This window comes from Dipteris shenzhenensis, chromosome 20 (genome assembly GCF_047967505.1).
Source record: "Dipteris shenzhenensis isolate YYH24624 ecotype China chromosome 20, Dip_SZ_1.0, whole genome shotgun sequence".
In the NCBI taxonomy this organism is placed as follows: Eukaryota; Viridiplantae; Streptophyta; class Polypodiopsida; order Gleicheniales; family Dipteridaceae; genus Dipteris; species Dipteris shenzhenensis.
In genome coordinates, this window is record NC_141615.1 from 49,852,907 (window position 1) to 49,875,483 (window position 22,577).

At 48.6% G+C, this 22,577-nt stretch overlaps 1 protein-coding gene across 4 annotated transcripts in view; it reads right to left on the reverse strand.

Moving 5' to 3' along the window:
• The window catches only part of LOC147889792 (protection of telomeres protein 1a-like), a 125,668-nt gene that overhangs the window by 75,929 nt on the left and 27,162 nt on the right, over positions 1 to 22,577 (reverse strand). For all 4 annotated transcript variants that reach the window (XR_015542910.1, XR_015542911.1, XM_087391643.1 and 1 more), the window contains exon 3: positions 22,146 to 22,341. Coding sequence is in view for 2 of the 4 variants with exons in the window: in XM_087391643.1 (XP_087247769.1) it covers positions 22,146 to 22,341 (196 nt within the window). In the remaining 2 variants the exon portion in view is untranslated. The remainder of the gene's footprint in view (positions 1 to 22,145; positions 22,342 to 22,577) is intronic.

A 22,577-nucleotide genomic window follows, 5' to 3' on the forward strand; every position in this document is an offset into this window, starting at 1 on the left:
GATTGTCGTATCTTTTCGAGGAAGAGACCCGACCACTGGATGGGGGTTTCTATTTGAAGGGAAGCCACCTATTCCCATCACTGACATATGGCACACACCTGCATGTTCCCTTTATGATTCCCAGATGCAGACACCGTCGGATATGTCCTCTATGCCCAGGCCCACCACCTGTCACTTGTTCACCACACAAAACGTACGAGCTGCACTTCATCGATTAGACAATCAGAGAGCGCAGAGAGCGCAAGACGATGAGAGCCTACGGACTGAGCACTTTGCACACGGACAGGAGGTCTTAGCCCCGGTCCTAGCACAAATGTTCAACCAGGCTGTGTCACGGCTTCCCACCTACTTGGAGCACCACTACTATTGTGCCGATAAACAAAGCTGTGGACCCTATGGAGACTAGGAATTACTGTACCCTCATGGTTGGCGATACATTGGCCAAGATTTATGGATTAGTTCTAGAGAGGGAGCTCAACAGTCATACATAGGCTCGGGGGCAAGGGGCAGTAGGACAGGCAGGATTCCAAAGACAACATTCTACACTAGATCACATCTTCACTCTGAGGGCTATCATCGAGGAGGCAAGATCTAGACACTAGAAGGTCTACGCGTGCTTTGTAGACTTTCGAAAGGCATTTGACGCTGTCCCACAATCCCGCATGATCAAGAGATTACAGGAGATGCAGATCCCATAGACACTGATATGGGGAGTGATGATCCTATATGAGTCAATCAGAGGCAGAGTTAGTGCCCCACGTGGTCTATCGGATTGAGTCGAGAGCACGATCGGAGTGAAGCAAGGCTGTCCACTCTCACCAACCCTTTTTGGACTCTACATTGATGAGATCACTTCTTTCATAGACCGCCTAGGAGGCGAATGATCACTATTGGTCGATCTTATGATACAGATGCTGCTATATGCTTATGACATAATCCTTATCGCATCCTCAGCGGAGGGGCTGCAGAGACATCTAGAGGCCCTAGAGGTGTTTTGCAGAGAGAAATCTGATAGTCAACCTTGGGAAGACCAAGGTTATGGTCTTCAACACCTTACATGTAGTGCTTTGTCGACTTAGTTTCACCTATTGAGATGAACCAATGGAGATAGTCCAGTCCTACACATATTTGGAAGCAGACTTCACAAGACCCCGTTCCAGGCACGACTCACACAGGGACAGGGTGCTTTGGCACGATTGGAGAGACAATGCTTCCAAGCACACTTTCAAGACCCATCGACGAAGTGATGGCTTTTCGATACACTAGTGTGACCGACTATCATGTATGCAACACCCTTCTGGGGTTGTGATGTACCGATAGCACAGTGGAGGAGATTTGAGCGGTACAAGTGACCATGGGATCTAGGATGATTCGGAGCAAGCCCTCAGTCCCTCACGAGATAGTACAGGCAGAGTTTGCCATGACACCACTACAAACTGATGCCATCTTCCAGACAGTGACATTCATTCATAGAGTTTGGGACCTACCCCACTGGAGACTACCAAGGTTGGCCCTGAAGTCATCCAGAAAATTAGCTGAGAGCTGGGTGGACACATGGTATGCATTTGTATCCACAGGTTGCCCGACACGGGATTCAGATGGACATGCTCCCTCCTTTCAGTACAGTATGGATGCATCCCTTGAGTCGATCCTGCGAGATGAGATTAACCGTATCATACGGTAAGATCTCCTCCAACTCCACACATCTCGGACTTGGGGGGGGGATCAGCAGCTCCCCACCAAGACCCAGTTTTTTCTTTAGCGTCTCAAAGTAAGGGTCCATCATCAAACCCCAGTATCTCGAGAACAGAGAAGTCTCACATGCTCTGAGGATCGCTATTGGGTAGATGCGTGTTTCATCCCATCAGCTGAGGATTGAGACAAGGAGAGCAAAACGTTTACCTAGAGAGCAGAACGTTTACCCAGAGAGCAATGGATTTGCATGCTATGCACACTAGGAGTGATTGAAACAGAGGAGCACTTTCTCTACGAGATCCGAGGGCGATACCACTGTCTAGACCTACTAGGATGGGAGTGGCTTCGATCCACTATCACGATTGATCCACTTCCATGACCAAGTCTACGTTGGGCTCTATCTACTTGAGATGCGCCAACACAAGGAGACCCTACTACGACATATCAGAGAGCTGCACGGGGTGACCACACCACAAAATACATAAGCTGATCAGACACAACAACGGGTCACAGATTTTTGTCTTTGAGTCAGTCCTAGGACACAGTGGGATGGAGGTAGCTGATATGTGGGCAGTCTAGATTTCTGAGAGAGGGTTGCAGAGGCCACTCTCGACACGGAGAGCGACCAGAGCACCCTCTATTGAGGTCAGACCTATTACAGATTTCCTCAGAGGAGATTGCCCGAGATGAGGGGTCACATGCATTTGAGTAAGCTCCAGGACACAGCGGAGTGGAGAAGGAGGAGCTAGCCGATATGAGGACAAACCTTGATCAACAGAGAGAGCTGACACATCACTGCCGATAGAGGGATGCAAGGACCAAATGCGACATGGACAACGACTAGAACATACGTCCGGCCTATCTCAGCTTTCCTTAGAGGAGACCGCTGTGATGCTAAAAATTAATATCTTTTATTTGGCATTGGTGTTGCTTTTCTCTATGCTTGATAAGAGTGTCAGTATCAAGTGATAGCCTAGTGGCTCTCACTTATTTCCATTTTCTAAGATATTGTATGGGATTGAGAGGATGAGTGGAATGGATCGTTGTAAATACCATGTCTATGAATGATAAAGAATTTTACTTAGCTTTCAAGAGTATTTATTGTTTTCCAAAATTGAGCTTACCAATGAGAGTTATTTGTGTATGGGATATTATGGGGTTTTTAGAAACTAAAGAGTGAGTCATATAAAGAGTGGGTCTCATATCCATGTGTTCCAATAATGTAAGAGAGATCGTATGCCAAGCATGTGGAAGGCATGTGGGGGAGTGTGGAGTTGAGAAATCCTTCTAGAATTCCTATGTGGAATAACGAGGATGTGGACATTTGAAAAAGAGAGAGTCCCTATGGGCTCCATACAGGGAGACTCTTGACTTTCTCAATTTTTTAAGAGTCTTGAGTATCTTTTGATGGGACACATGTCAAGAGTAGACAAAAAGCACATGAATGGTGACATACAAGCTTATGTGAATGATGGGAAAGGAATCTGCAGGAAGCAATTGTAAATGGGTGAAGAAGGCTGACAAAATCCCTATAAAAGGAGCCCTCCTCTCCCTTGTTCAACATCTCTTCCTATTAGAAATCACCCAACATAGGGTACGCACAGCGGAAGGCTGATAGTATTGCCCAGGAGCTCACACGGTGTGGTGTGGGGTATGGAATCACAGACTTCTTAACTTAATGTGCATAGATGTGCAAGCCAGTAAATAGACAATGATCAGAGACAAATATAGAAGCAACACTTTATATTTCCGTCCATCCACAAAGTGGGACAAGATACAATACCAAAGGTTCTCCTACTAGATGTCAAGCACTTCTAGATCTCTGAGCCCACGTGCTCCACCTCGAGCATATGTAGACTCTCTATCTAGATCCCTTCCACCTTGGTGTCCAGAAGCGGCCTAGGTGGGCAGCCCTTTCTCAGCTTTGTCTGCAGGCTATGATGTACCTCCTTCACCTCCAGAAGATAGGCCCAAGGTAGGTCTTACTGCTGCTCCAATCTGCTGACCCTTGGCTGCTCCAAGTGATATTTGATCACAACACCTTGCTGCCCTAGAAGACAGCCAAGGTCCAGCCTCTAGGGAACTCAGTCTGCAGCACACCTTCCACTCTCCTTCACCCCCAGTGTGAGGCCCAAGGGAGTGGCTTTTGGCTGCTCCTTTCCTACTGAACTGTTGGGGAATTTTTGAGGCCCAAGGCCTCTCCTTTTATAGCGCACAAGGCCCTTTCAAATGGACCGACCAGCCAGCCCTAACTGGGCTGACTGGTTGGCTGGGCCGACCGACCTGGTTGGCTCAGCCCAACCAGCCCCATTAGGGCCCTTTGCTGGCCCCTTCCAATGCAGGGTCCAGCCCATAGGTCCCGCCCTTTTCCAAGCCCTTCTATAGGTTGCAATCTTGCCCACAAGGCACGTCTATGCTCCTGCTATGCTGCGCCATGTGCCAGCTCTGCTTGCAGGTTGTGTCCCTGCCTGTAGACACCCGCCATGATGTCGTATAGGGGCCATACCTGTCCGTACAGGTCATGGCCTGTCCCGCCACCTTTTATGCCTTTGCTAGGCTCTTGTGCTGCCCCGCCACCTGCTGTACAGTGCCCTGCAGCAGTACTTACTGATCCGTACAGTGGCACCATGTCCAGGTATGTCTTGAGCAGTGCTGCCCACATGACAGCCTTGCTGCTGTCCATGTGGCAGCCATCTCCTCTCTCTTGGCTGTGAGGTGCTGCCCATGTGGCAGCCCCCTCCCTTCCTCTTCTCTGGGCATCTTTTGCCCTAGGTCTCCCTCCCCCATGCTCTCCTCATATGGGGGGCTTACAGATGGGGAGGTGACCTTTCCAACACTTCCACCATTGAGCCTCATGCTGCTGTAGCTCTAGTCTCTTCAAGCCTCTTCGATGAGCTCTCTCTCTCCCTCTTGTAGATATCCTCTTATGTAGACTCTTGAGTCTATATCTCTCTAGTTCATTCTCTTTCTATCAATAGTCTTGGAGCTCCCGCTCCCTCTTGTATGTATGAAACCTCTTCTTCTCCCTTGTGTTTGTAGTATTTTGAGTTGCATTTGAGTGGAGTCTCACTCTATAGGTAATGAAGAGCACTTCAGATTCTCTCCTGCAACTACACACCTTTAGGACCTGGTTGGAGCCGAAGGAGCTTCCAGTGAGGCTGAGTTTCTACAGAGATTACTGTCTTCGCATTTCGGAGGAGGGATTCATCACACCACAGGGGTACACTGAGCTTCATATGCCTCACTCACTACGGATCTCCATCGGACAGTTTCGGATATCATCACACCGCCTCCGCATAGAGAGCGGCAAAGCAAAGGGGATTCCTAGGGAGAATCGCTTATGCATATTGTGCGACTGTCAGGAGGTTGAGTCGGAGGAGCATTTTATTTTCAGGTGCCCAATGTACTACGAGATCCGAGGTCGCTACCACTGCCTCTTCAGAGACGGCTCCGGACTCCTTCCCAGATTCCTCGCTTACCCAAATTAGAGATGCCTCGCGGCCTTTATTCACGAGGGAGTCCGACATAGAGAGTACTTACTCAGGCGACAGGGCTTGGCCACATCATCAGAAACCTCTTAGAGCAGGATCACAGAGTTCTTCCCATCGAGTGACATTGATCCTCCAGTCTCTAGCCGCTGACGTGACAGAGACCCCGACCCGCCGACGATCGCAGCACAACACACGAGACATCGAGGGGACACACAAATCACTCTGGGGGACCTCCCGTCATTGTTTAGACCTGGGATATGTCCCACGGGAGTCACAGTGGCTCTGGTCTTGCGTCGAGCCTCGTCCAGGAGACCGACACGCACGGCACTCCTTGACGGGCACCAGCGTCCCATCACCGGCTATGCACCAGCCAGGGGAGACGATTCCGCTCCGCTCCAATCCTTTTCTTTTCATTGTTACATCCAGATGTATTTGATTATGTATGATTAGACTTAGGATTCAGCACGGGTGATGATGCTCGTTTCAGTAGCTCCACCCTTACTGTGATTTGTATCAGGTTTTCTTTCAGTCTCATAGACCCATCAGTCTTCCGAAGACTCTAATAAAATTTCTTTCTTTCTTTCTCTTAAGTGTCTCTCCCCTTTTTCCATTGCTCTCTCTTTCAAATTCTTCAAAAGTATTATCTATTCGGCCGCTCATTGCGCTTACATGGTTTATCCATTTCCCGAGACAAAAGAAAGCTCTTCCTTCCCTCCTAGGCGACCTCTATGGGACTTGGATCATTGATGAAGTGTAAGCATGGAGGGAGTATTCTCCCAAATCGGCATCAGTAGGAGGAGTAAGTGTTTTTCATGACGGTTAGACCCCCTGCCAGTATTTTGCTCATAACTTTTTTCTCAGTGCTCCGATTTTGATTATATCAACGAGAAGCTCTCTTTAAGGCGCATCATCCTATGTATTTAGTTTGTGTATCAAATGTCAGACTAAAAAGTTATGACTCTCTATCTGTGACTGCTTATTTTCAAGACAATTTTTTCCCCCTTCTAATAAAATGTCCATAACTTTTCAACCGCTTCTTGGTGCTTCCTTTTTGTGTTTCATCATGGTGAAGATTCCAGTGTTTCGAGGGACCCAAGGGGAAGACACAAAGTCTTATCTTTGGGATTTTATTTGAGGATTCCAACTTTTTGGATGCTCCATGAAGGAGCAGGTGGAGATTTTGCCCAATTTTCTTAAAGGTGTAGCCTTGAGTTGGCATGAGGCCTTGCCAGACTCTACCAAAAGAATTGGAACCAAGTTGTGGCTGTAATGAAGCAGAGATTTGGGACAGTGGAGTCGCCAAATACTTTGATGTTGTAGTTGGACCGGTTCTATCAAGGAGAGGGTGAGATGGTCTCTGCGTTGGCAATCCGATATGAAGCTTTATGGACAAAGTATGAAAGGGCAGCTTTGTGAGCTACGGCATCTGCATCATCGGTCCCTCAAAGTCTCTCAGGGATGGAGCACTTAAAGATGAGCAAATTTGTGATGGCTTGGAGCCTCGTCTTCGCTCAAAAGTAATGAGTAAAGATCCAACAACCTATGTGGAGGCATTCCGCATTGTGATCAAGAAAGAAGCTTCTCTATAGATAGAATCCTCTTTTGTGTCTTCACCAGCTTCAACTTCTAAGGTGGAGATAATGGGAACACCTCAGGTACCAAAGTCCTCTAAGTTGGATCATAACATCTCCCAATTGATGGCAAAGTTTGCTGATTTGAAATTGCATTTGGTTAATGCACAAGAACCTAGAGCACCCAAGAGTGAGGATAGGCCTCGAGATAAGAGTGGGATCACTTGCTATGAATGTAATGAAAAAGGTCACTATCACCCTTAGTGTCCTAGATTGAGAAAGAAAGAAGAAAAACAAGTATCCTTGATAGAAGCTTCTTCAGGGGATGAAGAAAGAGAGGTAATGATGGCTAAACGAGGGCGTGGTAAAGCAAAAGAAGAAGAAGAAAGTAGATGAGGAAATCCGTAGCAAGAAAAAGAAGGCATCTAGAAGGAGAATTAGCCAATCAGAATTTTCTTTAGAACAGGGCATTGGAAGCTATGACTTGTTGTCTGACCTTAAAGAAACGGAAGCTCATATCACTTGCTTTGTCTCCAAAACTACGGAAAGAATGGGAAAAGCTAGCAAGCACAAGGATGTCAAAGAACGTGCCAATCCGCTTATTCAAAAGGTAGATATAGATGTTGGTGATGATGCGTCCATAGTTGCATCCGTACGCATACGGATGGTTTTTCCGTATGTCATCTGTACGTCCGTACGTATGGCCTTCCGTACGATTTTTTTTAATTTTTTTTTGGGTTGGTGGTTTGTTTTTGCTTTTGCATTTTTGTTCGGGGTTTTGTTTTGTGAGGTGTGTTTTTTGGGTGTGGTTTGGTTTTTTTGTTGAGTGTGTGGAGGGAGGGAGGGGGGGGTTGTTTTCTTTGGGAAGGGGGGTCAATTTTGTGCCTAGCCAAAACCTTGGAAAATGTATTTTTAGCACTATTCTAATCCACACTCCGTACACTGTTGGCCGACTTTGGCTGTGGTTGGCCTCAAGGATGGTCTCAAGGAGGAGGAGGAGGAGGAGGGCACTGATGTAGATGATGATGAGGATGAGCAAGAGAATGAGGATGAGGATGCAGAGGCTGCAGCTTGAGGCTTGAGCCTCATCAGTTGTGAATCGTGATGCACTTCAATTTTCAGCTTTATTTCCGGGTTGTGACAGCCTTTTCTTCTATGATGTTTCTGCCTTTGATGTTTTTGTGTAGTACCTACTTCCAAGATTCCACTATCTACTACCTTTGATCATGATGTTTGGTGTAGTATTGATCTATCATTGACACTATGTATCAGAATCCAGATTCCAGATGACTCTCGTCTCTAGCGGGCCGAGGCTAAACTCTTTGAACTTTCATGAATTATGACTTTAATATTAATACAAGTTTGAAGTCTGAAGTTTCAATTTGCAAGTTTGTAGCTCTATGTCAATGTAATGTGTACAAGGTATATCTTTCTAAATGTTTTTGAGTAAAATTAGGGTCACGTATGTTTCAGCCCTAGGGGCTGAACCATACTCCAATCATACTTCCATACTCGTATGACGTATGCGTATGGTAACGTATGGAAAAAACTATGGATGTGCCTGTGGTTGATGTGATCATTGATGGTCAAGTGATTTCTAATGTTTACATTCATGGAGGTGCATCGATTAATGTCATGAGTGAGAAGACCATGATAGATGCTGATGTAAAATACTCTAGTACTACCTCTCCTTAACGCATCAAATTGGCTGACAACACTAGAATAAAGACCTCGGGAGTTATGAAGAATCTAGAAGTGGATGTATGTGGAATTTATGTGCTGACAGTGGCTCCTGCAGATGAGCTCATAGCACACCCTCATCTCTAACAAGATTGCCTCTCCTAGCTTCAGCGAGTGAAATATCACGAAGGTTTATGCATTGAGTTTGTTGCATTTTCGTCGACAACTCTGATTTGAGTCCAAACACGGCCTCCTGAACGAACCGGACACGATACATGAGTACCGTTGTCTAGTCTGCCGAAAGAAACGAGCCTTCATTCACCAAAACGAGGAGGAACTATCGAACATTTTGTTAACCAACAACTCCAAGGACTTTGGCAGGGGTTCCTTGAACAACACACAAGGCTGCCCACTTTTTCCAACCTTGTTTGGCCTTTATGTAGACAAGCTTGAGTCTTTTATGAGGACCCTAGGGGGAGCTAGAGGCTCTCTTGCCGGCTCCTTCTCCAGATTCTACTATATGCTGATGTCATGATGCTCTTATCTTCATCCATCGAGGGGCTCCAACGACACCTAGATGCACTACTTGCTTTTTGTGAGTCCCACAACCTGGGTAAAACCAAGGTCATGATCTCCAACACCTACCGAGCAGCTATGCAGAGAGAGCAGTTTACTTTTGATGGTTCACTGGTTGAGATTGTCTCATCATACACATAATTGGGGGTTCTATTTTCTGGCCCTATCTTCACGATGAGAACGGCGATGCAGGCCCGCCTGAGCAAAGGATACGCCTCCCTTTCTCGACTAAAGAGACAGTGCTTCCAGGATCCATGGACCAAGGTTCTCTTGCCCATCACTAGGCATACTTTGACGTTTGATGTCGTGTGTGTGCTATATTGTATTGTATTGGATTAGGCCGTATCTGCTATGATGATGATGATGTTAGTGAGGATGCTCGTCCACCTTTTTTGCTCATTGTATCAGGTCTTCTATTAGTCTCATAGAACCATTTGTCTTTGGTAAACTTTAATAAACTCTCTCTCTCTCTCGCACTGCCTTGCAGGTAATGCTCTCCTTACACTTTTGGAAAAAAGTGCCCCTCCAATACTTCTATGCCACCTCCATCCCATGCCCATGCCTTTCTATTCTAATTTTGGATCTCTCTCTCTCTCTCTCTCTCTCTCTCTCTCTCTCTCTCTCTCTCTCTCTCGACCTGCTCTCTATCTCTCTCTCTCTCGACCTCTCTCTCTCGACCTGCTCTCTCGCCTCCCGCTCTGCTCCCTCACCTCCCTCTCCCACTCTGCTGCCCTCCGCTCTACCCCTCCACCCTGCTCCCTCGCCTTCCTCTCCCGCTCTGCCCCTCCGCTCTGCTCTCGTGCTCTGCCCCTCTTGCTCTGCACTCCGCTCTGCCCCTCCCACGCTGCCCTCTGCTCCGCCCTCACCCGCTCGCTACCCCGCCTCACCCGCTCGCTACCCCGCCTCACCCGCTCGCTACCCGCCTAGCCCCCCTCCCTACCCGCCTAGCCTCCCTCCCTACACGCCTAGCCTCGCCGCTTACACCTTCCTCCCTACCCGCCTAGCCTCCCTACAGCTGCCCCTCCCGCCCGTTGCCTCCCTTGCCCACTGCCCTTTTCGACCCTCTGCTCCTGCTGCTCCCCCCACCCGCCTGCAGCTCCGCCCTCCTACAACCCCTCCCCCGCCTGCAGCTCCTTCGCCCGTTGCTGCCTCCCTGCCTACAGCCCCTCCGCCTGTTGCCTTCTCTCCCCCATAATGAAGGACAAAGGGGGATGAGGACAAGGGGCTAGGCAGGAGACCCTTCGGTCCAAATTTACATACACGAGGAGATGGGGAAGGGGAACGGTGACAAGGGGAAAACACAAAAGCAACTCAACTTGGAGGACTTCAACAAACGCAGCAACCGGAGCGGTTTGACAATGGACAGCACCGCGGCCCAGAAGAAAGGGGCCCACCCGAAGCCCATGCCGCTCACCACAGCCTCGACCTCTATGATTACCACCACTATTTCGCCACCATTATCCGCATCCGCAACATCATCTATGCTACCTCTCTCCTCCCCCTCTCCTACATCATCATCACAGGCCTCCTCCCCAGTAGCCCCATCAACCACGGCTCCACAGTACTTCTCCCTTGTATCCCCTCTACCTCTCAGTCAGCCACCCTTGATCACCTCGTCCGGCCTCGCTACTCCTACACACCACTCCCCTGCCCAGATCACGCTGTCCCCACCCTCAGTACAACCTCAGCAGCCAACCTTCATTCCAACCCCTCTCAAGATCCAGTTCCCACTTGGACCAGGATATCTTAGGCCCCCACCAGATGCTTGGGACTCCCTAGTGGCTGAGATACACAGCATCCGGACCCGTGAGGAAGACTTGACACATTACACTCAGGAGCAAGACCGATACACCCAGGAGCAGGCCCGCATTATACACGAGCAGGGCACCCTTATCCAGGGGTTCAGACACGACATGACACAACTCCGAGAGGAGCTCAAGACCCTGAGAGCAGCACCTGGAGGGACCCCAGCCACAGAGATGGAGGCACAGATAGCCACGATACAGTCGGCTATAGCAGAGACGACTAGATGGGTGGACGTGGTGAAACGGGAGCCTGCAAAGGCAACCGTTTTAGCCACCATACAGGAGCAACAGCAGAGGGCTTCGAAGGCCCTCAATATCCGGATATGAGGGATCATGCGAGACAGCACCAGCACCACAAAGACGCCCATGGAGGAGGTGATCACCTGTGACCACCACCATGGGGGTCCCCGACCACGGCATAGAGGGAGCATGGCGTGTTGGGAGAGACCCCAACCGAGAGCAGCCCCTAGTCATCCACTTCAGAGATTCACATGCTCGACTAGTGACACTCCGACGTCGAGCCGCTCTACGAGAGCATCCCACCCTGTCCATGGATGAGGATTTGACACCACTACAGATTGAGGAGCAACGAGTTCTTCTCCAGCAGCGGGATGTTGCCCGCAAGGAGGGGAAATGGGCCATGGTCCGAGATGGTAGGTTGTTGACCGGCACCCGTCGGGCTCCCACCTGTACCCCCTAGGGGGATGGGGCCTATGAGACTCAGGTTTCTGAGACCCTAGCCTGCACCATTTGGAACTGTAATGGTACCTTATGGTCAGACCCAGGGAACTTCTCGAAATCTTACATAGGACGAGACATAGTCTTTTACACGGAGACGCACCAAAGCCCAAAGCGTCCACTACTAATAGTCAATGGCTACACATGGGAGTCAGCCTTCAAGGATGAGACAAGGGATACAGGAGGAGTTCGAGGATCAGGCGGGGTCACAATATTGTACACGTCTTCCCTCGCTGGAGCCATCTCCGTTGAGAGGAAGACGCACACTCCCGATTCATGTGGATCCGGATCCAACACACAGCCACTCGTGACCTTTTCATAGCAATATGCCACTTCCCACCAGACACATCCCACTTCGCCAGAGTTGCACGAGAGGAGGGTGTGACATCGCCATATGCACCCTTACATCAGGATATCCTAGACCTTTCAGCTTCCGGGAAAGTCCTCCTTGTTGGGAACTTCAACGCCAAGACGAGCACGCGCCAGGCACCACTCTTGGACTTCCGAGACGACTCTATCATGCTACCAAACATGGACCTAGACGGAGCAGGTATGACCAGGATCTCATCGGACCGACACGGGCCTGTTACACCATATGGACACGCGCTCCTTGATCTGGACAAGATGCATGATCTCATCATCTACAACAGGCTTGACCTATGGCCCTCCTCAGGTGGTTTTACTTGCTTCCCACATGGGGGGCCACTAGTGTAGTAGATTACATCATGGGATCCGCTACCTTCACCTCACGTATCACCGACTTCACCGTAGCACCACTCCCTCCAGGAGCTGATCATACATACCTATTCTTCACTATTGTCACCTCATGCTTAGCCACACCACACACACTACATATGAAGCACGACACCTACCACGACATACACTTTGATCACAGCCTCTCCCCTGCCTACTCTAGACACCTAAATAGACTCCTAACCTACATCGATCACATACCACTCATAGAGGACCGTGCTGCCCTGATTAGTCGCACACTCCACGAGGCTGCCCTCCAAGTCTTTCCCCACACCACACGGTCCACTAGACCACCACCTCTTGGTTCTGTACCCTGCAACAACTGGTACAATGTGGAGTGCAAGGCTTATCGCCGACAACGCCGACTTGAAACCAGGTGTCACCTCCCGAACATACCAGACACGGTACGCCAAGTACTGACGTCTCGTATGTCAGAAGAAGCAAGCATTTCTTCGTCGAAATGAGGATGAGTTGATGATTCCTTGAGCATAGGTCTCCATCACCCCTCACCGACACGAGAGTTTGGCACACATATGCACGCCATCTTTATGATGTCCCACACTAGCCTACTCCAGATCTCATACACACACCTCGCCCCACCACTTGCACATTGTTCACCAGAGAGGGAGTCAAGGACGCGACACTGAAACTGCACAATGGCTGAGCTAAGGACCACGAGGGGCTATGCACTGAGTTTATCGCATATGGGATCGACACGTTAGCCCTGATCCTAGCAAAGCTATTCAATGACGCTGTTTGCCTTGGCTTCCCCCGCACTTGGACACTCAACACCATCACCCCCATCCACAAGGCAGGGGATCCCATGGACCCGAGTAACTACAGGACTATCATGATTGGACATGTGATGTCCAAGATCTATGCATCAGTATTGGATGCGTCGGTCAGCCTGTCCGCAGAGATGAGAGGGCTTAGAGCAAACGGTTAGGCCGGTTGCAGGCGAGACCATTGGACTATGGATCACATACTCACACTCAGGAGTGTTATAGAGGAGGCCAGATCATGGAAGGAGAGGGTATATTGCTGCTTTGTGGATTTCCGCAAAGCCTTTGACACAGTACCTCGAGCTTGACTCATCACACGCCCACAGGCACTAGGATTTGATCAGGAGATCATCTGGGCAATCATGGCACTTTATGAGAGAGGGCCGAGTTCAGATAGGCGCAGGTTGGACAGATGAGATCTTGAGTACCATAGGGGTCAAACAGGGTTGTCCCTTATCACCAACCTTGTTTGGCCTCTACATCGATGAGCTTGAGACTTTCATGGGGGCTTTCGGAGGGACCGGTTGCTCACTTGCCGGGATCATCATCAAGATTCTTCTTTATGCAGATGACGTGGCACTCTTGTCATCCACACCCGAGGGGCTCCAGCGACATTTGGATGCACTGCAGGCTTTTTGTTTATCCCATGATTTGGAGGTCAACCTTGGCAAGACCAAGGTCATGATCTTTAACACCTCTCGAGCAAACATGCAACAGAAGCAGTTCACTTTCGGTGGGTCACCAGTTGAGATCGTATCCTCATACACTTACTTGGGGGTCGTCTTCTTCGGCCCGATCTTCACGATGAGACCAGCCATGCAGACCAGACTGAGCAGGGGATACGCCTCATCGGCTCGGCTAGAGAGACAATGCTTCCACTCCTACTGCCATGACCCTCAGACCAAGGCTCTTCTCTTCGACTCCTTGGTCCGACCAGCCGGTATGTATGGCAGTCCTTGTTGGGGACCTGACATGTCAAAGATAGAGTGGACACAGGTGGAGCGCCTGCAAATCCTTATGCTCTCACGGATGATCCGGGGGAAACCATCAGTACCACATCATATCATTCAGGCCGAGTTTGGAGCTTCTCCAGCTAGATGCAGCCTTTCAAACCATCACATATCTACACCGGGTTAGATCATATGGGGACTGCACATTAGGGACACAGAGGTTGCCATGGTTGGCTCTTGATTTCTCCATGAGGTTGGCAGCAGAGGGAGACGAGCGATGCTGGTATGCACGGACTCACAGATGGTTTGTGAGACTAGGGTTTCACACCGATAGGATACCTCCTTTTCAGTATAGTTTGGATGCCCCTCCAGTACTCCCACCCACCATCCCGATCGGGCCACACACCAACTAGGTCATTCGAGAGGATCTCCTGCAGCTACACACCTTTAGGACCTAGTTGGAGCCGAGGGAGCTTCCAGTGAAGCTGAGCTTCTACTGAGATCACTGTCTTCATATTTTGGAGGGATTCATCACACCACCGGGGTACACTGAGCTTCATATGCCTCACTCACTACAGATCTCCATCAGACAGTTTCGGGAATCATCACACCGCCTCCGCATAGAGAGCGGCTGAGCAAAGGGGATCCCTAGGGAGCATCACATATGCACATTGTGCCACTGTCAGGAGGTTGAGTCGGAGGAGCATTTTATTTTCAGGTGCCCAGTGTACTACGAGATCCGAGGTCGCTACCACTGTCTCTTCAAAGACAGCTCCAAGCTCCTTTCCAGATTCCTCGCCTACCCAGATTAGAGATGCCTCGCGGCCTTCATTCACGAGGGGGTCTGACACAGAGAGTACTTACTCAGGCGACGGGCCTTGGCCACACCATCAAACACCTCTCAGAGCAGGATCACAGAGTTCTTCCCATCGAGTGATATTGATCGTCCAGTCTCTAGCCGCAAACGTGACAGAGACCCCGACCCGACGACCGCAACACGACACAAGAGGCATCGAGGGGACACACAAATCACTCTGGGGGACCTCCCGTCATTGTTTAGACCCGGGACACGTCCCACAGGAGTCACGGTGGCTCTGGTCTTACGTCGAGCCTCCTCCAAGAGACCGAGACGCACGGCACCCCTTGACGGACGCCAACATCCCATCACCGGCTATGCACCAGCCAGGGCAACATGACATACGGAGGATTCCGCTCTGCTCCAGTCTTTTTTTCTTTTCATTCACACCCAAATGTATTTGATTATGTATGATCAGACTTAGGACTCACCACGGGTGATGATGCTCGTTTAGTAGCTCCACCCTTATTGTGATTTGTATCAGGTTTTCTTTCAGTCTCATAGACCCATCGGTCTTCCGAAGACTCTAATAAATTTTCTTTCTCTCTCTCTCTCTCTCTCTCGCTAAAGTAAAACACTAGCTGAAGTGAAAAAACATGGAGGGAAAATGTAGGAGGAATGGAGGAAAGAAAGGGGGAAAGAAAGGGGCAAAAAGGAGGAATGGGAGAATGAAAAGGGTGAATGGATATGCCAGAAAAACAAGCTCCAGGACAGGGTACATGCTTTGGAGATTGAATTGCAGCAAATAAAGAACATGAAAGCACCCCCCGAAGGAAATTGCAAAGCAATGGAGGAGCTGAAAACAGAAAATGCCACTCTCAGGAAGGACATTGCCACCATGCAGGAAACAATGCAAGGCACACATGCTGAGCTTAAACAACAAATCAGCAAAGGGGAAGCTAAGATGTTGGAATGAAAGGATGTGGTCAAAAAGGGCACAACAGCCCCCAAAAAAGAAATTATCTCCGAAGCACTTGAGGAGGAAAAAAGGAGGACCAGCCTTTGAAGCATTAAATGTCTTAGTGAGGGGGCTTCCGATGTGAGACACTCCGATGGGAGATGCCAAAATACTATTCACCAAAATGGGAGTCAATCTCACTTGTGAGACAGCCTGGAGGGTGGGTAAACCTGAGGCACCCTCAAAGCCACTAGTGTTGAAATTCTGGACAGCCATGGACAAGAAGACCCTCATGAGCACGAGGGCAACTTTGAAGCGAACAAGGATCTACCTGGATGACGACCTCACACTCTTACAACAGGAACATCGCAGGGAAGGTATGATCAAAGTAATAGCAGCAAGGGAAGCAGGGAAATGGGCTGTATATAGGGATGGTAGGGTGATTATTCGAGAAAGAGGAGATAAGGAGGATAAAGAAGAGAAGGAAGAGAAGGAAGAGGGAGAATTGTGACGGTGTCAAGCTCATAGGATGTGTGCACATACCGGACTGAAAATAGCTGTATGGAATTGTAATGGCACATTATGGTCTGACCCAGGGGGCTTCCTAGAGACATATAATGATAGAGATATGATTTTCTACACCGAAACACACGAGAGTCCAGAGCGAGGACTGCCCACAGTAACTGGATACACATGGGAATCAGCTCACAGAAGAGAGTTGAGAAGAGATAGCAGATTTCGTGGCTCCGGTGGAGTGGCTGTCCTTTTCAGATCACAACTGAGACCACTCATATCGGTAGTTCGGAGAGAGGAGCATGCACGACACATGTGGATACGAGTTCAGCTCCCAGATGCTCGGCCTATCTTCATTGCAGTATGCTACTTTCCTCCACACACGTCATCCTATGCACGAGAGATCACTACAGATGGACATAGTCCATATGAGACGATCCATGATGACATCACGGAGTTTTCCAGACAAGGAGACACTCTCCTACTTGGGGACTTCAATGCACGGACAGGAAATAGACAGGTGGGCCTACTTAACTTCTCAGATGATGACAAAGACCGACACATGGTCCCGGAACTAGATGCAGCTGAGCTTGGGATAGTAAGGCATTCTGCAGATACCCCACAGGTGATAGGGTATGGACGACATCTGCTTGAGCTGGGGGCAATCCACGACCTGATCATCTTTAATGGCCTTCACAGATGGCCATCTTTTGGAAGACTCACTTGCTTCCCACATGGTGGTGGATCTAGTACAGTGGACTATCTACTAGGCCCACTAGACTTTATCTCACGGATACACGACTTCACCATTACCCCCCCCCCCCCCCCCCGGAGTTGATCACTCATACTTGACCTTCCATATCGCCACCACCATGCCAACCACAGGGAGAGCTCCCCCCACGCCCCCACGCACTCAGATCCACTTTGACCGTGCTCTTGACCCAGTATACATGAGCCATCTAGCCAGGGAGATCCCGGCTATACTTGGGGATGACATAGACCTTACTAGCGCCTCCGACACCCTTGTCTCAGTGGTACAGGACGCTACTATCAGATCTTTTCCCACGACCTGATCCAAGCGGGCCAGAGATGGGAAGATGCCTTAGAACCCTTGGTTCAATGACGAGTACAGAGAGGGGGAGCCCACTTCACACAGCAGCAGACTTTGAGTCATCTGACGCTACCTCAAGTGTAGAGGATTTATCGACAACTAACACGTCATAAGAGACAAGCTTTCCTCACACATAGGATGGATGAGATTGTCAGATCGTTCCAAGGAGGAGACCCGACCACTGGATGGGGATTTCTATCAGAGGGGAAGCCACCTATCCCCATTTCTAACCCAGATGTGTGGCACACGCATGCATGCTCCCTCTATGATGCCCAGATGCAGTCTACAGACACCGCCGGATATGTCCACGCCTAGGCCCACCACTTGTCATCTGTTCACCACACAAAATGTACAGGCTGCACTTCGCCGTCTACACAATCAGAGAGCGCAAGACCACAAGGGCCTCCGGACTGAGCACTTTGCACATGGACGGGAGGTCCTAGCACACATGCTCAACCGGGCTGTTTGTCACAAATTTCCACCTTCTTGGAGTACCACCACTATTGTACCGATACACAAAGCTAGGGACCCTATGGAGACGGGGAACTATCGGACCCTTATGATTGGCCACACTCTGGCCAAGATTTATGGATCAGTTCTAGAGAGGGAACTCAACAGTCATACAGAGGCTCAGGGGAAACGAGCACTAGGACAAGCAGGATTTTGGAGACAACACTCTACCCTAGATCACATCTTCACTTTGAGGGCTATCATTAAGGAGGCGAGGTCTACACACCAAAAAGTCCACAATGCTTTGTAGAATTCACACTGTCCCACGATCCCGCATGATCAGGAGGTTACAGGAGCTACAGAGTCCAGAGACATTGATATGGGGGGTGATGAGCCTATATGAGTCAGTCAGAGGCCGAGTTCGTCTCCCAGGAGGCCTATCAGATTGGGTCGAGAATACGATTGGAGTGAAGCAGGGATGTCCCCTCTCACCGACTCTCTTCGGGCTATACATTGATGAGATCACCTCTTTCATAGACTGCCTAGGGGGCGAAGGATCACCACTGGCTGATCTCATGATACAGATATTGCTATATGCTGATGACATAGTCCTCATCTCATCCTCAGTGGAGGGGCTACAAATACACTTGGAGGCCCTACATGTGTTATGTAGAAAGAGAGACCTAACAATCAACCTTGGGAAGAGCAAGGTTATGGTCTTCAACACCTCGTATGCAATAATCCGACGACTCAATTTCACTTATTGAACCAAGCCAGTGGAGATAGTGCAATCATACACATATTTGGGAGCAGTCTTCACAGCACCCCTTTTCACTATGACACATGCAGCCCAAGCACAACTCACACGGGGACGGGGTGCTCTGGCCCGATTGGAGAGGCAGTGTTTCCAGGCACACTTCCAGGATCCACCGACGAAGTGTTGGCTTTTCGATACGCTAGTGCAACCGACTGCCATGTATGCAGCACCTTTTTGGGGATGTGATCTACGGATAGCAATGCGGAAGACATTTGAGCGACTACAGGTGACCATGGGATCTAGGATGATTCGGAGCAAGCCCTCAATCCCGCATGAGATAATACAGGCAGAGTTCGCCATGACACCACTACAGATTGATGCCATCTTTCAGACAGTGACTTTCATCCATAGAGTCTGGGACTTACCCATTGGAGACTGCCGAGACTGGCTCTAGAGTCATCCAAACGACTAGCTGAGGGTGGGGCAAACACATGGTATGCACGTATATCCACATCGTTTGCCAGACACGAGATTCAAATGGACAGGCTACCCCACTTTCAGTATAGTTTGGATGCACCCCCTGAGTCGATCCCGTGAGATGAGATTAACCGTATCATACGGTTAGATCTTCTCCAGCTCCATACGTCTCGAGCTTGGGGGGGAGATCAGGAGCTCCCCACCAAGACACAATTCTACCGTGACAATTTCCTGAATGTCTCAAAGGATGGATTCATCGTCAGACCCCTATATCTCACATGCGCTGAGGATCGCCATTGGGCAGATGCGGGTCTCATCCCATCAGCTAAGGATTGAGACAAGGAGAGCAGCACGTATACCTAGAGAGCAGCGGACCTGCACGCTATGCACACTGGGAGTGGTTGAGACAGAGGAACACTTTCTTTGCACCTGCCCAACCTACTACGAGATCCGAGGACGATACCACTGCCTCTATCAGGATGGGAGTGGCTTTAGCCCACTATCACGCTTGATCCATTTTCATGACCAGGTTTGCATTGGGCTCTACCTGCTTGAGATGCGCCGACACAGGGAGACCTTGCTACGACAGATCAGAGAGCAGTAGGAGGCCATCACACCACAGGATGCAGAGGCTGACCACAGACAACGGCACGTCACAGATTTTTATGCATTCGAGTCAGCTCCAGGACACAGTGGGGTGGAGGAGGAGCTAGCTGCTATGCAAGCAGCCTGGATTACCGAGAGAGGACTGCAAAGGCCACCCACGACACGGAGACCGCCCAGAGCACACTCAATTGAGGTTCTCCCTATCACAGCTTTCCTTAGAGGGGACCGCCCGAGACGAGGGGTCACTCTCAACATAGCTCAGCGGGTTCAGAGATCGAGGAGACCACGCCCCCCTCCGATGCCACAGTATGAGACAGCCAGACAGACTCAGATTCGAGACATTTTCACCGCTCAGAGATGAGCCACCACAGTGCCCGGTTTCGGTTTTTGAGTTTCCAATCCAGTTCCATTTCTCAGCCTGCTCCCGATTGCAGATAGCACATGATATGATATGATATATTTATTTATTTTTGCACTAGTGAGCTCTTTTTATTTCAGCACAGTACTCAGCAAAGGGTCTTAGCGCGCCCTTTGCCTCAGCCCCTTGTGGCTTGTATGAGTTTTTCTCTTTGGTGTCACTTTGTCCCATAGGCCCGCGAGGCCTTCTGTGGACGTTAATATATCTTTCTTTTTCTTTCTCTCTCTCTCTCACGGGGGGACTGACAAAGACGAGGGGTCACTTTGGACAGCCCAGAGAGTTCATAGATTGAGGAGACCACGTCCCCCGCCACAACGTGAGACATCCCGACAGACATAGATACGAGATATCTTCACAGCTCACCAGAGAGCCATCTCTGTGCTGGGCTTCGGTTTCTGAGTCCCAGTTCTAAGATTGACTTGACTTAGTTTGTACTTGATAGATTGACTTGATTCAATTGACACTTGACTGATTATGATTTTGCTAGCATAGATTAGTACTCAGCAAGGGCCCTAGCGCGCCCTTTGCTCCAGCCCCTTGAGGCTTGTATGAGTTTTTCCTTTCTGCGCACTTTGTCCCATAGGCCCGCGAGGCCTTCCACGGACATTAATACATCTCTCTCTCTCTCTCTCTCTCTCTCTCTCTCTCTCTCTCTCTCTCAAATCAACTCATGAGGGCAGTGCTATCGAGCGCAGCATGTACTCTCTTGTTATTTATTTATTTAATTGATCAGGCACGTTTTCTCCCCTATTTTATTCTTTAATTCTTTCTTGGTTTTCATAAATTACTAACGCCTTCACATGTTCGCAGCCATGGACTGGGGCTATTTTCTCCATTATAGAGGTAAACAACAGCAGGACTTTCATAAAACCAGGAGTTGGGTCTGTAGTTTTTATTTCCTTTCACTCTATCGAAGCCTCAATGATCCGTATCGCTGCATTTTTCTATGAAGAATCCATATCAATGCGTGTGGTTTTTTCTCATGAGGTCTGCAGAGAAACACTTTGTTGCTTGCAAGAGCTATAACTTGTCCAAATTCTTCACTGTAGACAGCCTCTTAAATGATCCTCCAAGGCAATTCTGCAATGTGTGCTATCTTCAAGTATGTAGAAGAAACCTGTACCCCACTAGAGCAATCCAAGTTACAATTCATGTGCATAAAAAGCAAGCTTATTTGCTGTACACCAAGGTAAGCCTGCCCAAAAGTGACCAACGACGAATGTCAACACAGATCTTGAACAATGATACAACTCTCCAAAGAGCAAGGCCCCAGGATATTAAAAACTTCTTCCCTTCAGAATTCCCCAAAATAGCTATTACGACGTTAGAGCAAATCCTTGTCGGGGAGATTATGGTGTACAACTGTGAAAGACCCTATTTTGAAACATTGTAAACTACCTTCCTAGGATCCCAATTATTTTTATCATATATTTCATCTTTACCTTGTCTCAGGGTTCTATAATCTGAAAGACAATAAGATGTTCTTAACAATTGACTTGTAAAATGCCCTTAAATACATCACCAATATCTTTTGTACAACCTATTGGAAAGGAAGAAAAACAATTAAGAAAATGAGGCTGAGGCTGCAAATTTCTTTTTTTGTTCTTGGTTTCGATTCCTTTAAAGTGCAAGAAATACGCCACCCCATCTGTGTAGTCCAAACTAATAACAAAGTAAAAATAACAGATACAGCAAATAAGAATGCCTCTCTTTAAGTACCTGTTGAAAATCAGATAGATGAACCCAGTTCTACATTATTCTTTGCAGAATTCCACTATAATGATGCATAAATAATGTGTCTTTAAGTTATCTTGCCAACCATGAAGATAGTTTTGTCTAACTACTAGCACTAACAAATTTAATGCTCTTTACACATTTTATGTAGCAGAAGTATATCCTGCCCTACATCCAAATTTTTGATCTGTAGAACTCAGATTTCAAGACTGCCACTGGAAAATTCACCCCTCTTATAAGAAGAAAATAATAAAGCACACCAGAAAGAGGTCTCGCTTAGATACCTGATCTTATAGGTTGACTTTTAGCCCACATCCGAATCAAATCAAGGACTTGACAATCATGCTCATCCATTGTATAGTTTCTAGATGACATTTGGTAGGGAGTATGTCCAAGACCATCTGTGCCATGAAATAAAACGAAAGATGCTCCATGTTTAATCTTGGCAATTGCTTGTGGAGCAGCATTGTGAATTTTAACCTGCATTGCCGGTTGACCCATTTCAGTAAAGTGACTCGCACCTGTGCAGAACCTACGCATTTTAAAGATCTAATCCTGTTGTGGAAGAAAAAGTCACATACATTTGTCGAAAGGAGATCTCAAAATTCTCCAAACAACTCTGTTCAGACTTTCCGAGTGGTATTTTACCACCGGATTCTCATTTATGACTTGAGTTTCTTCTTGTTGGAATTCAGATTGCTATGTTTGCTTTCAAC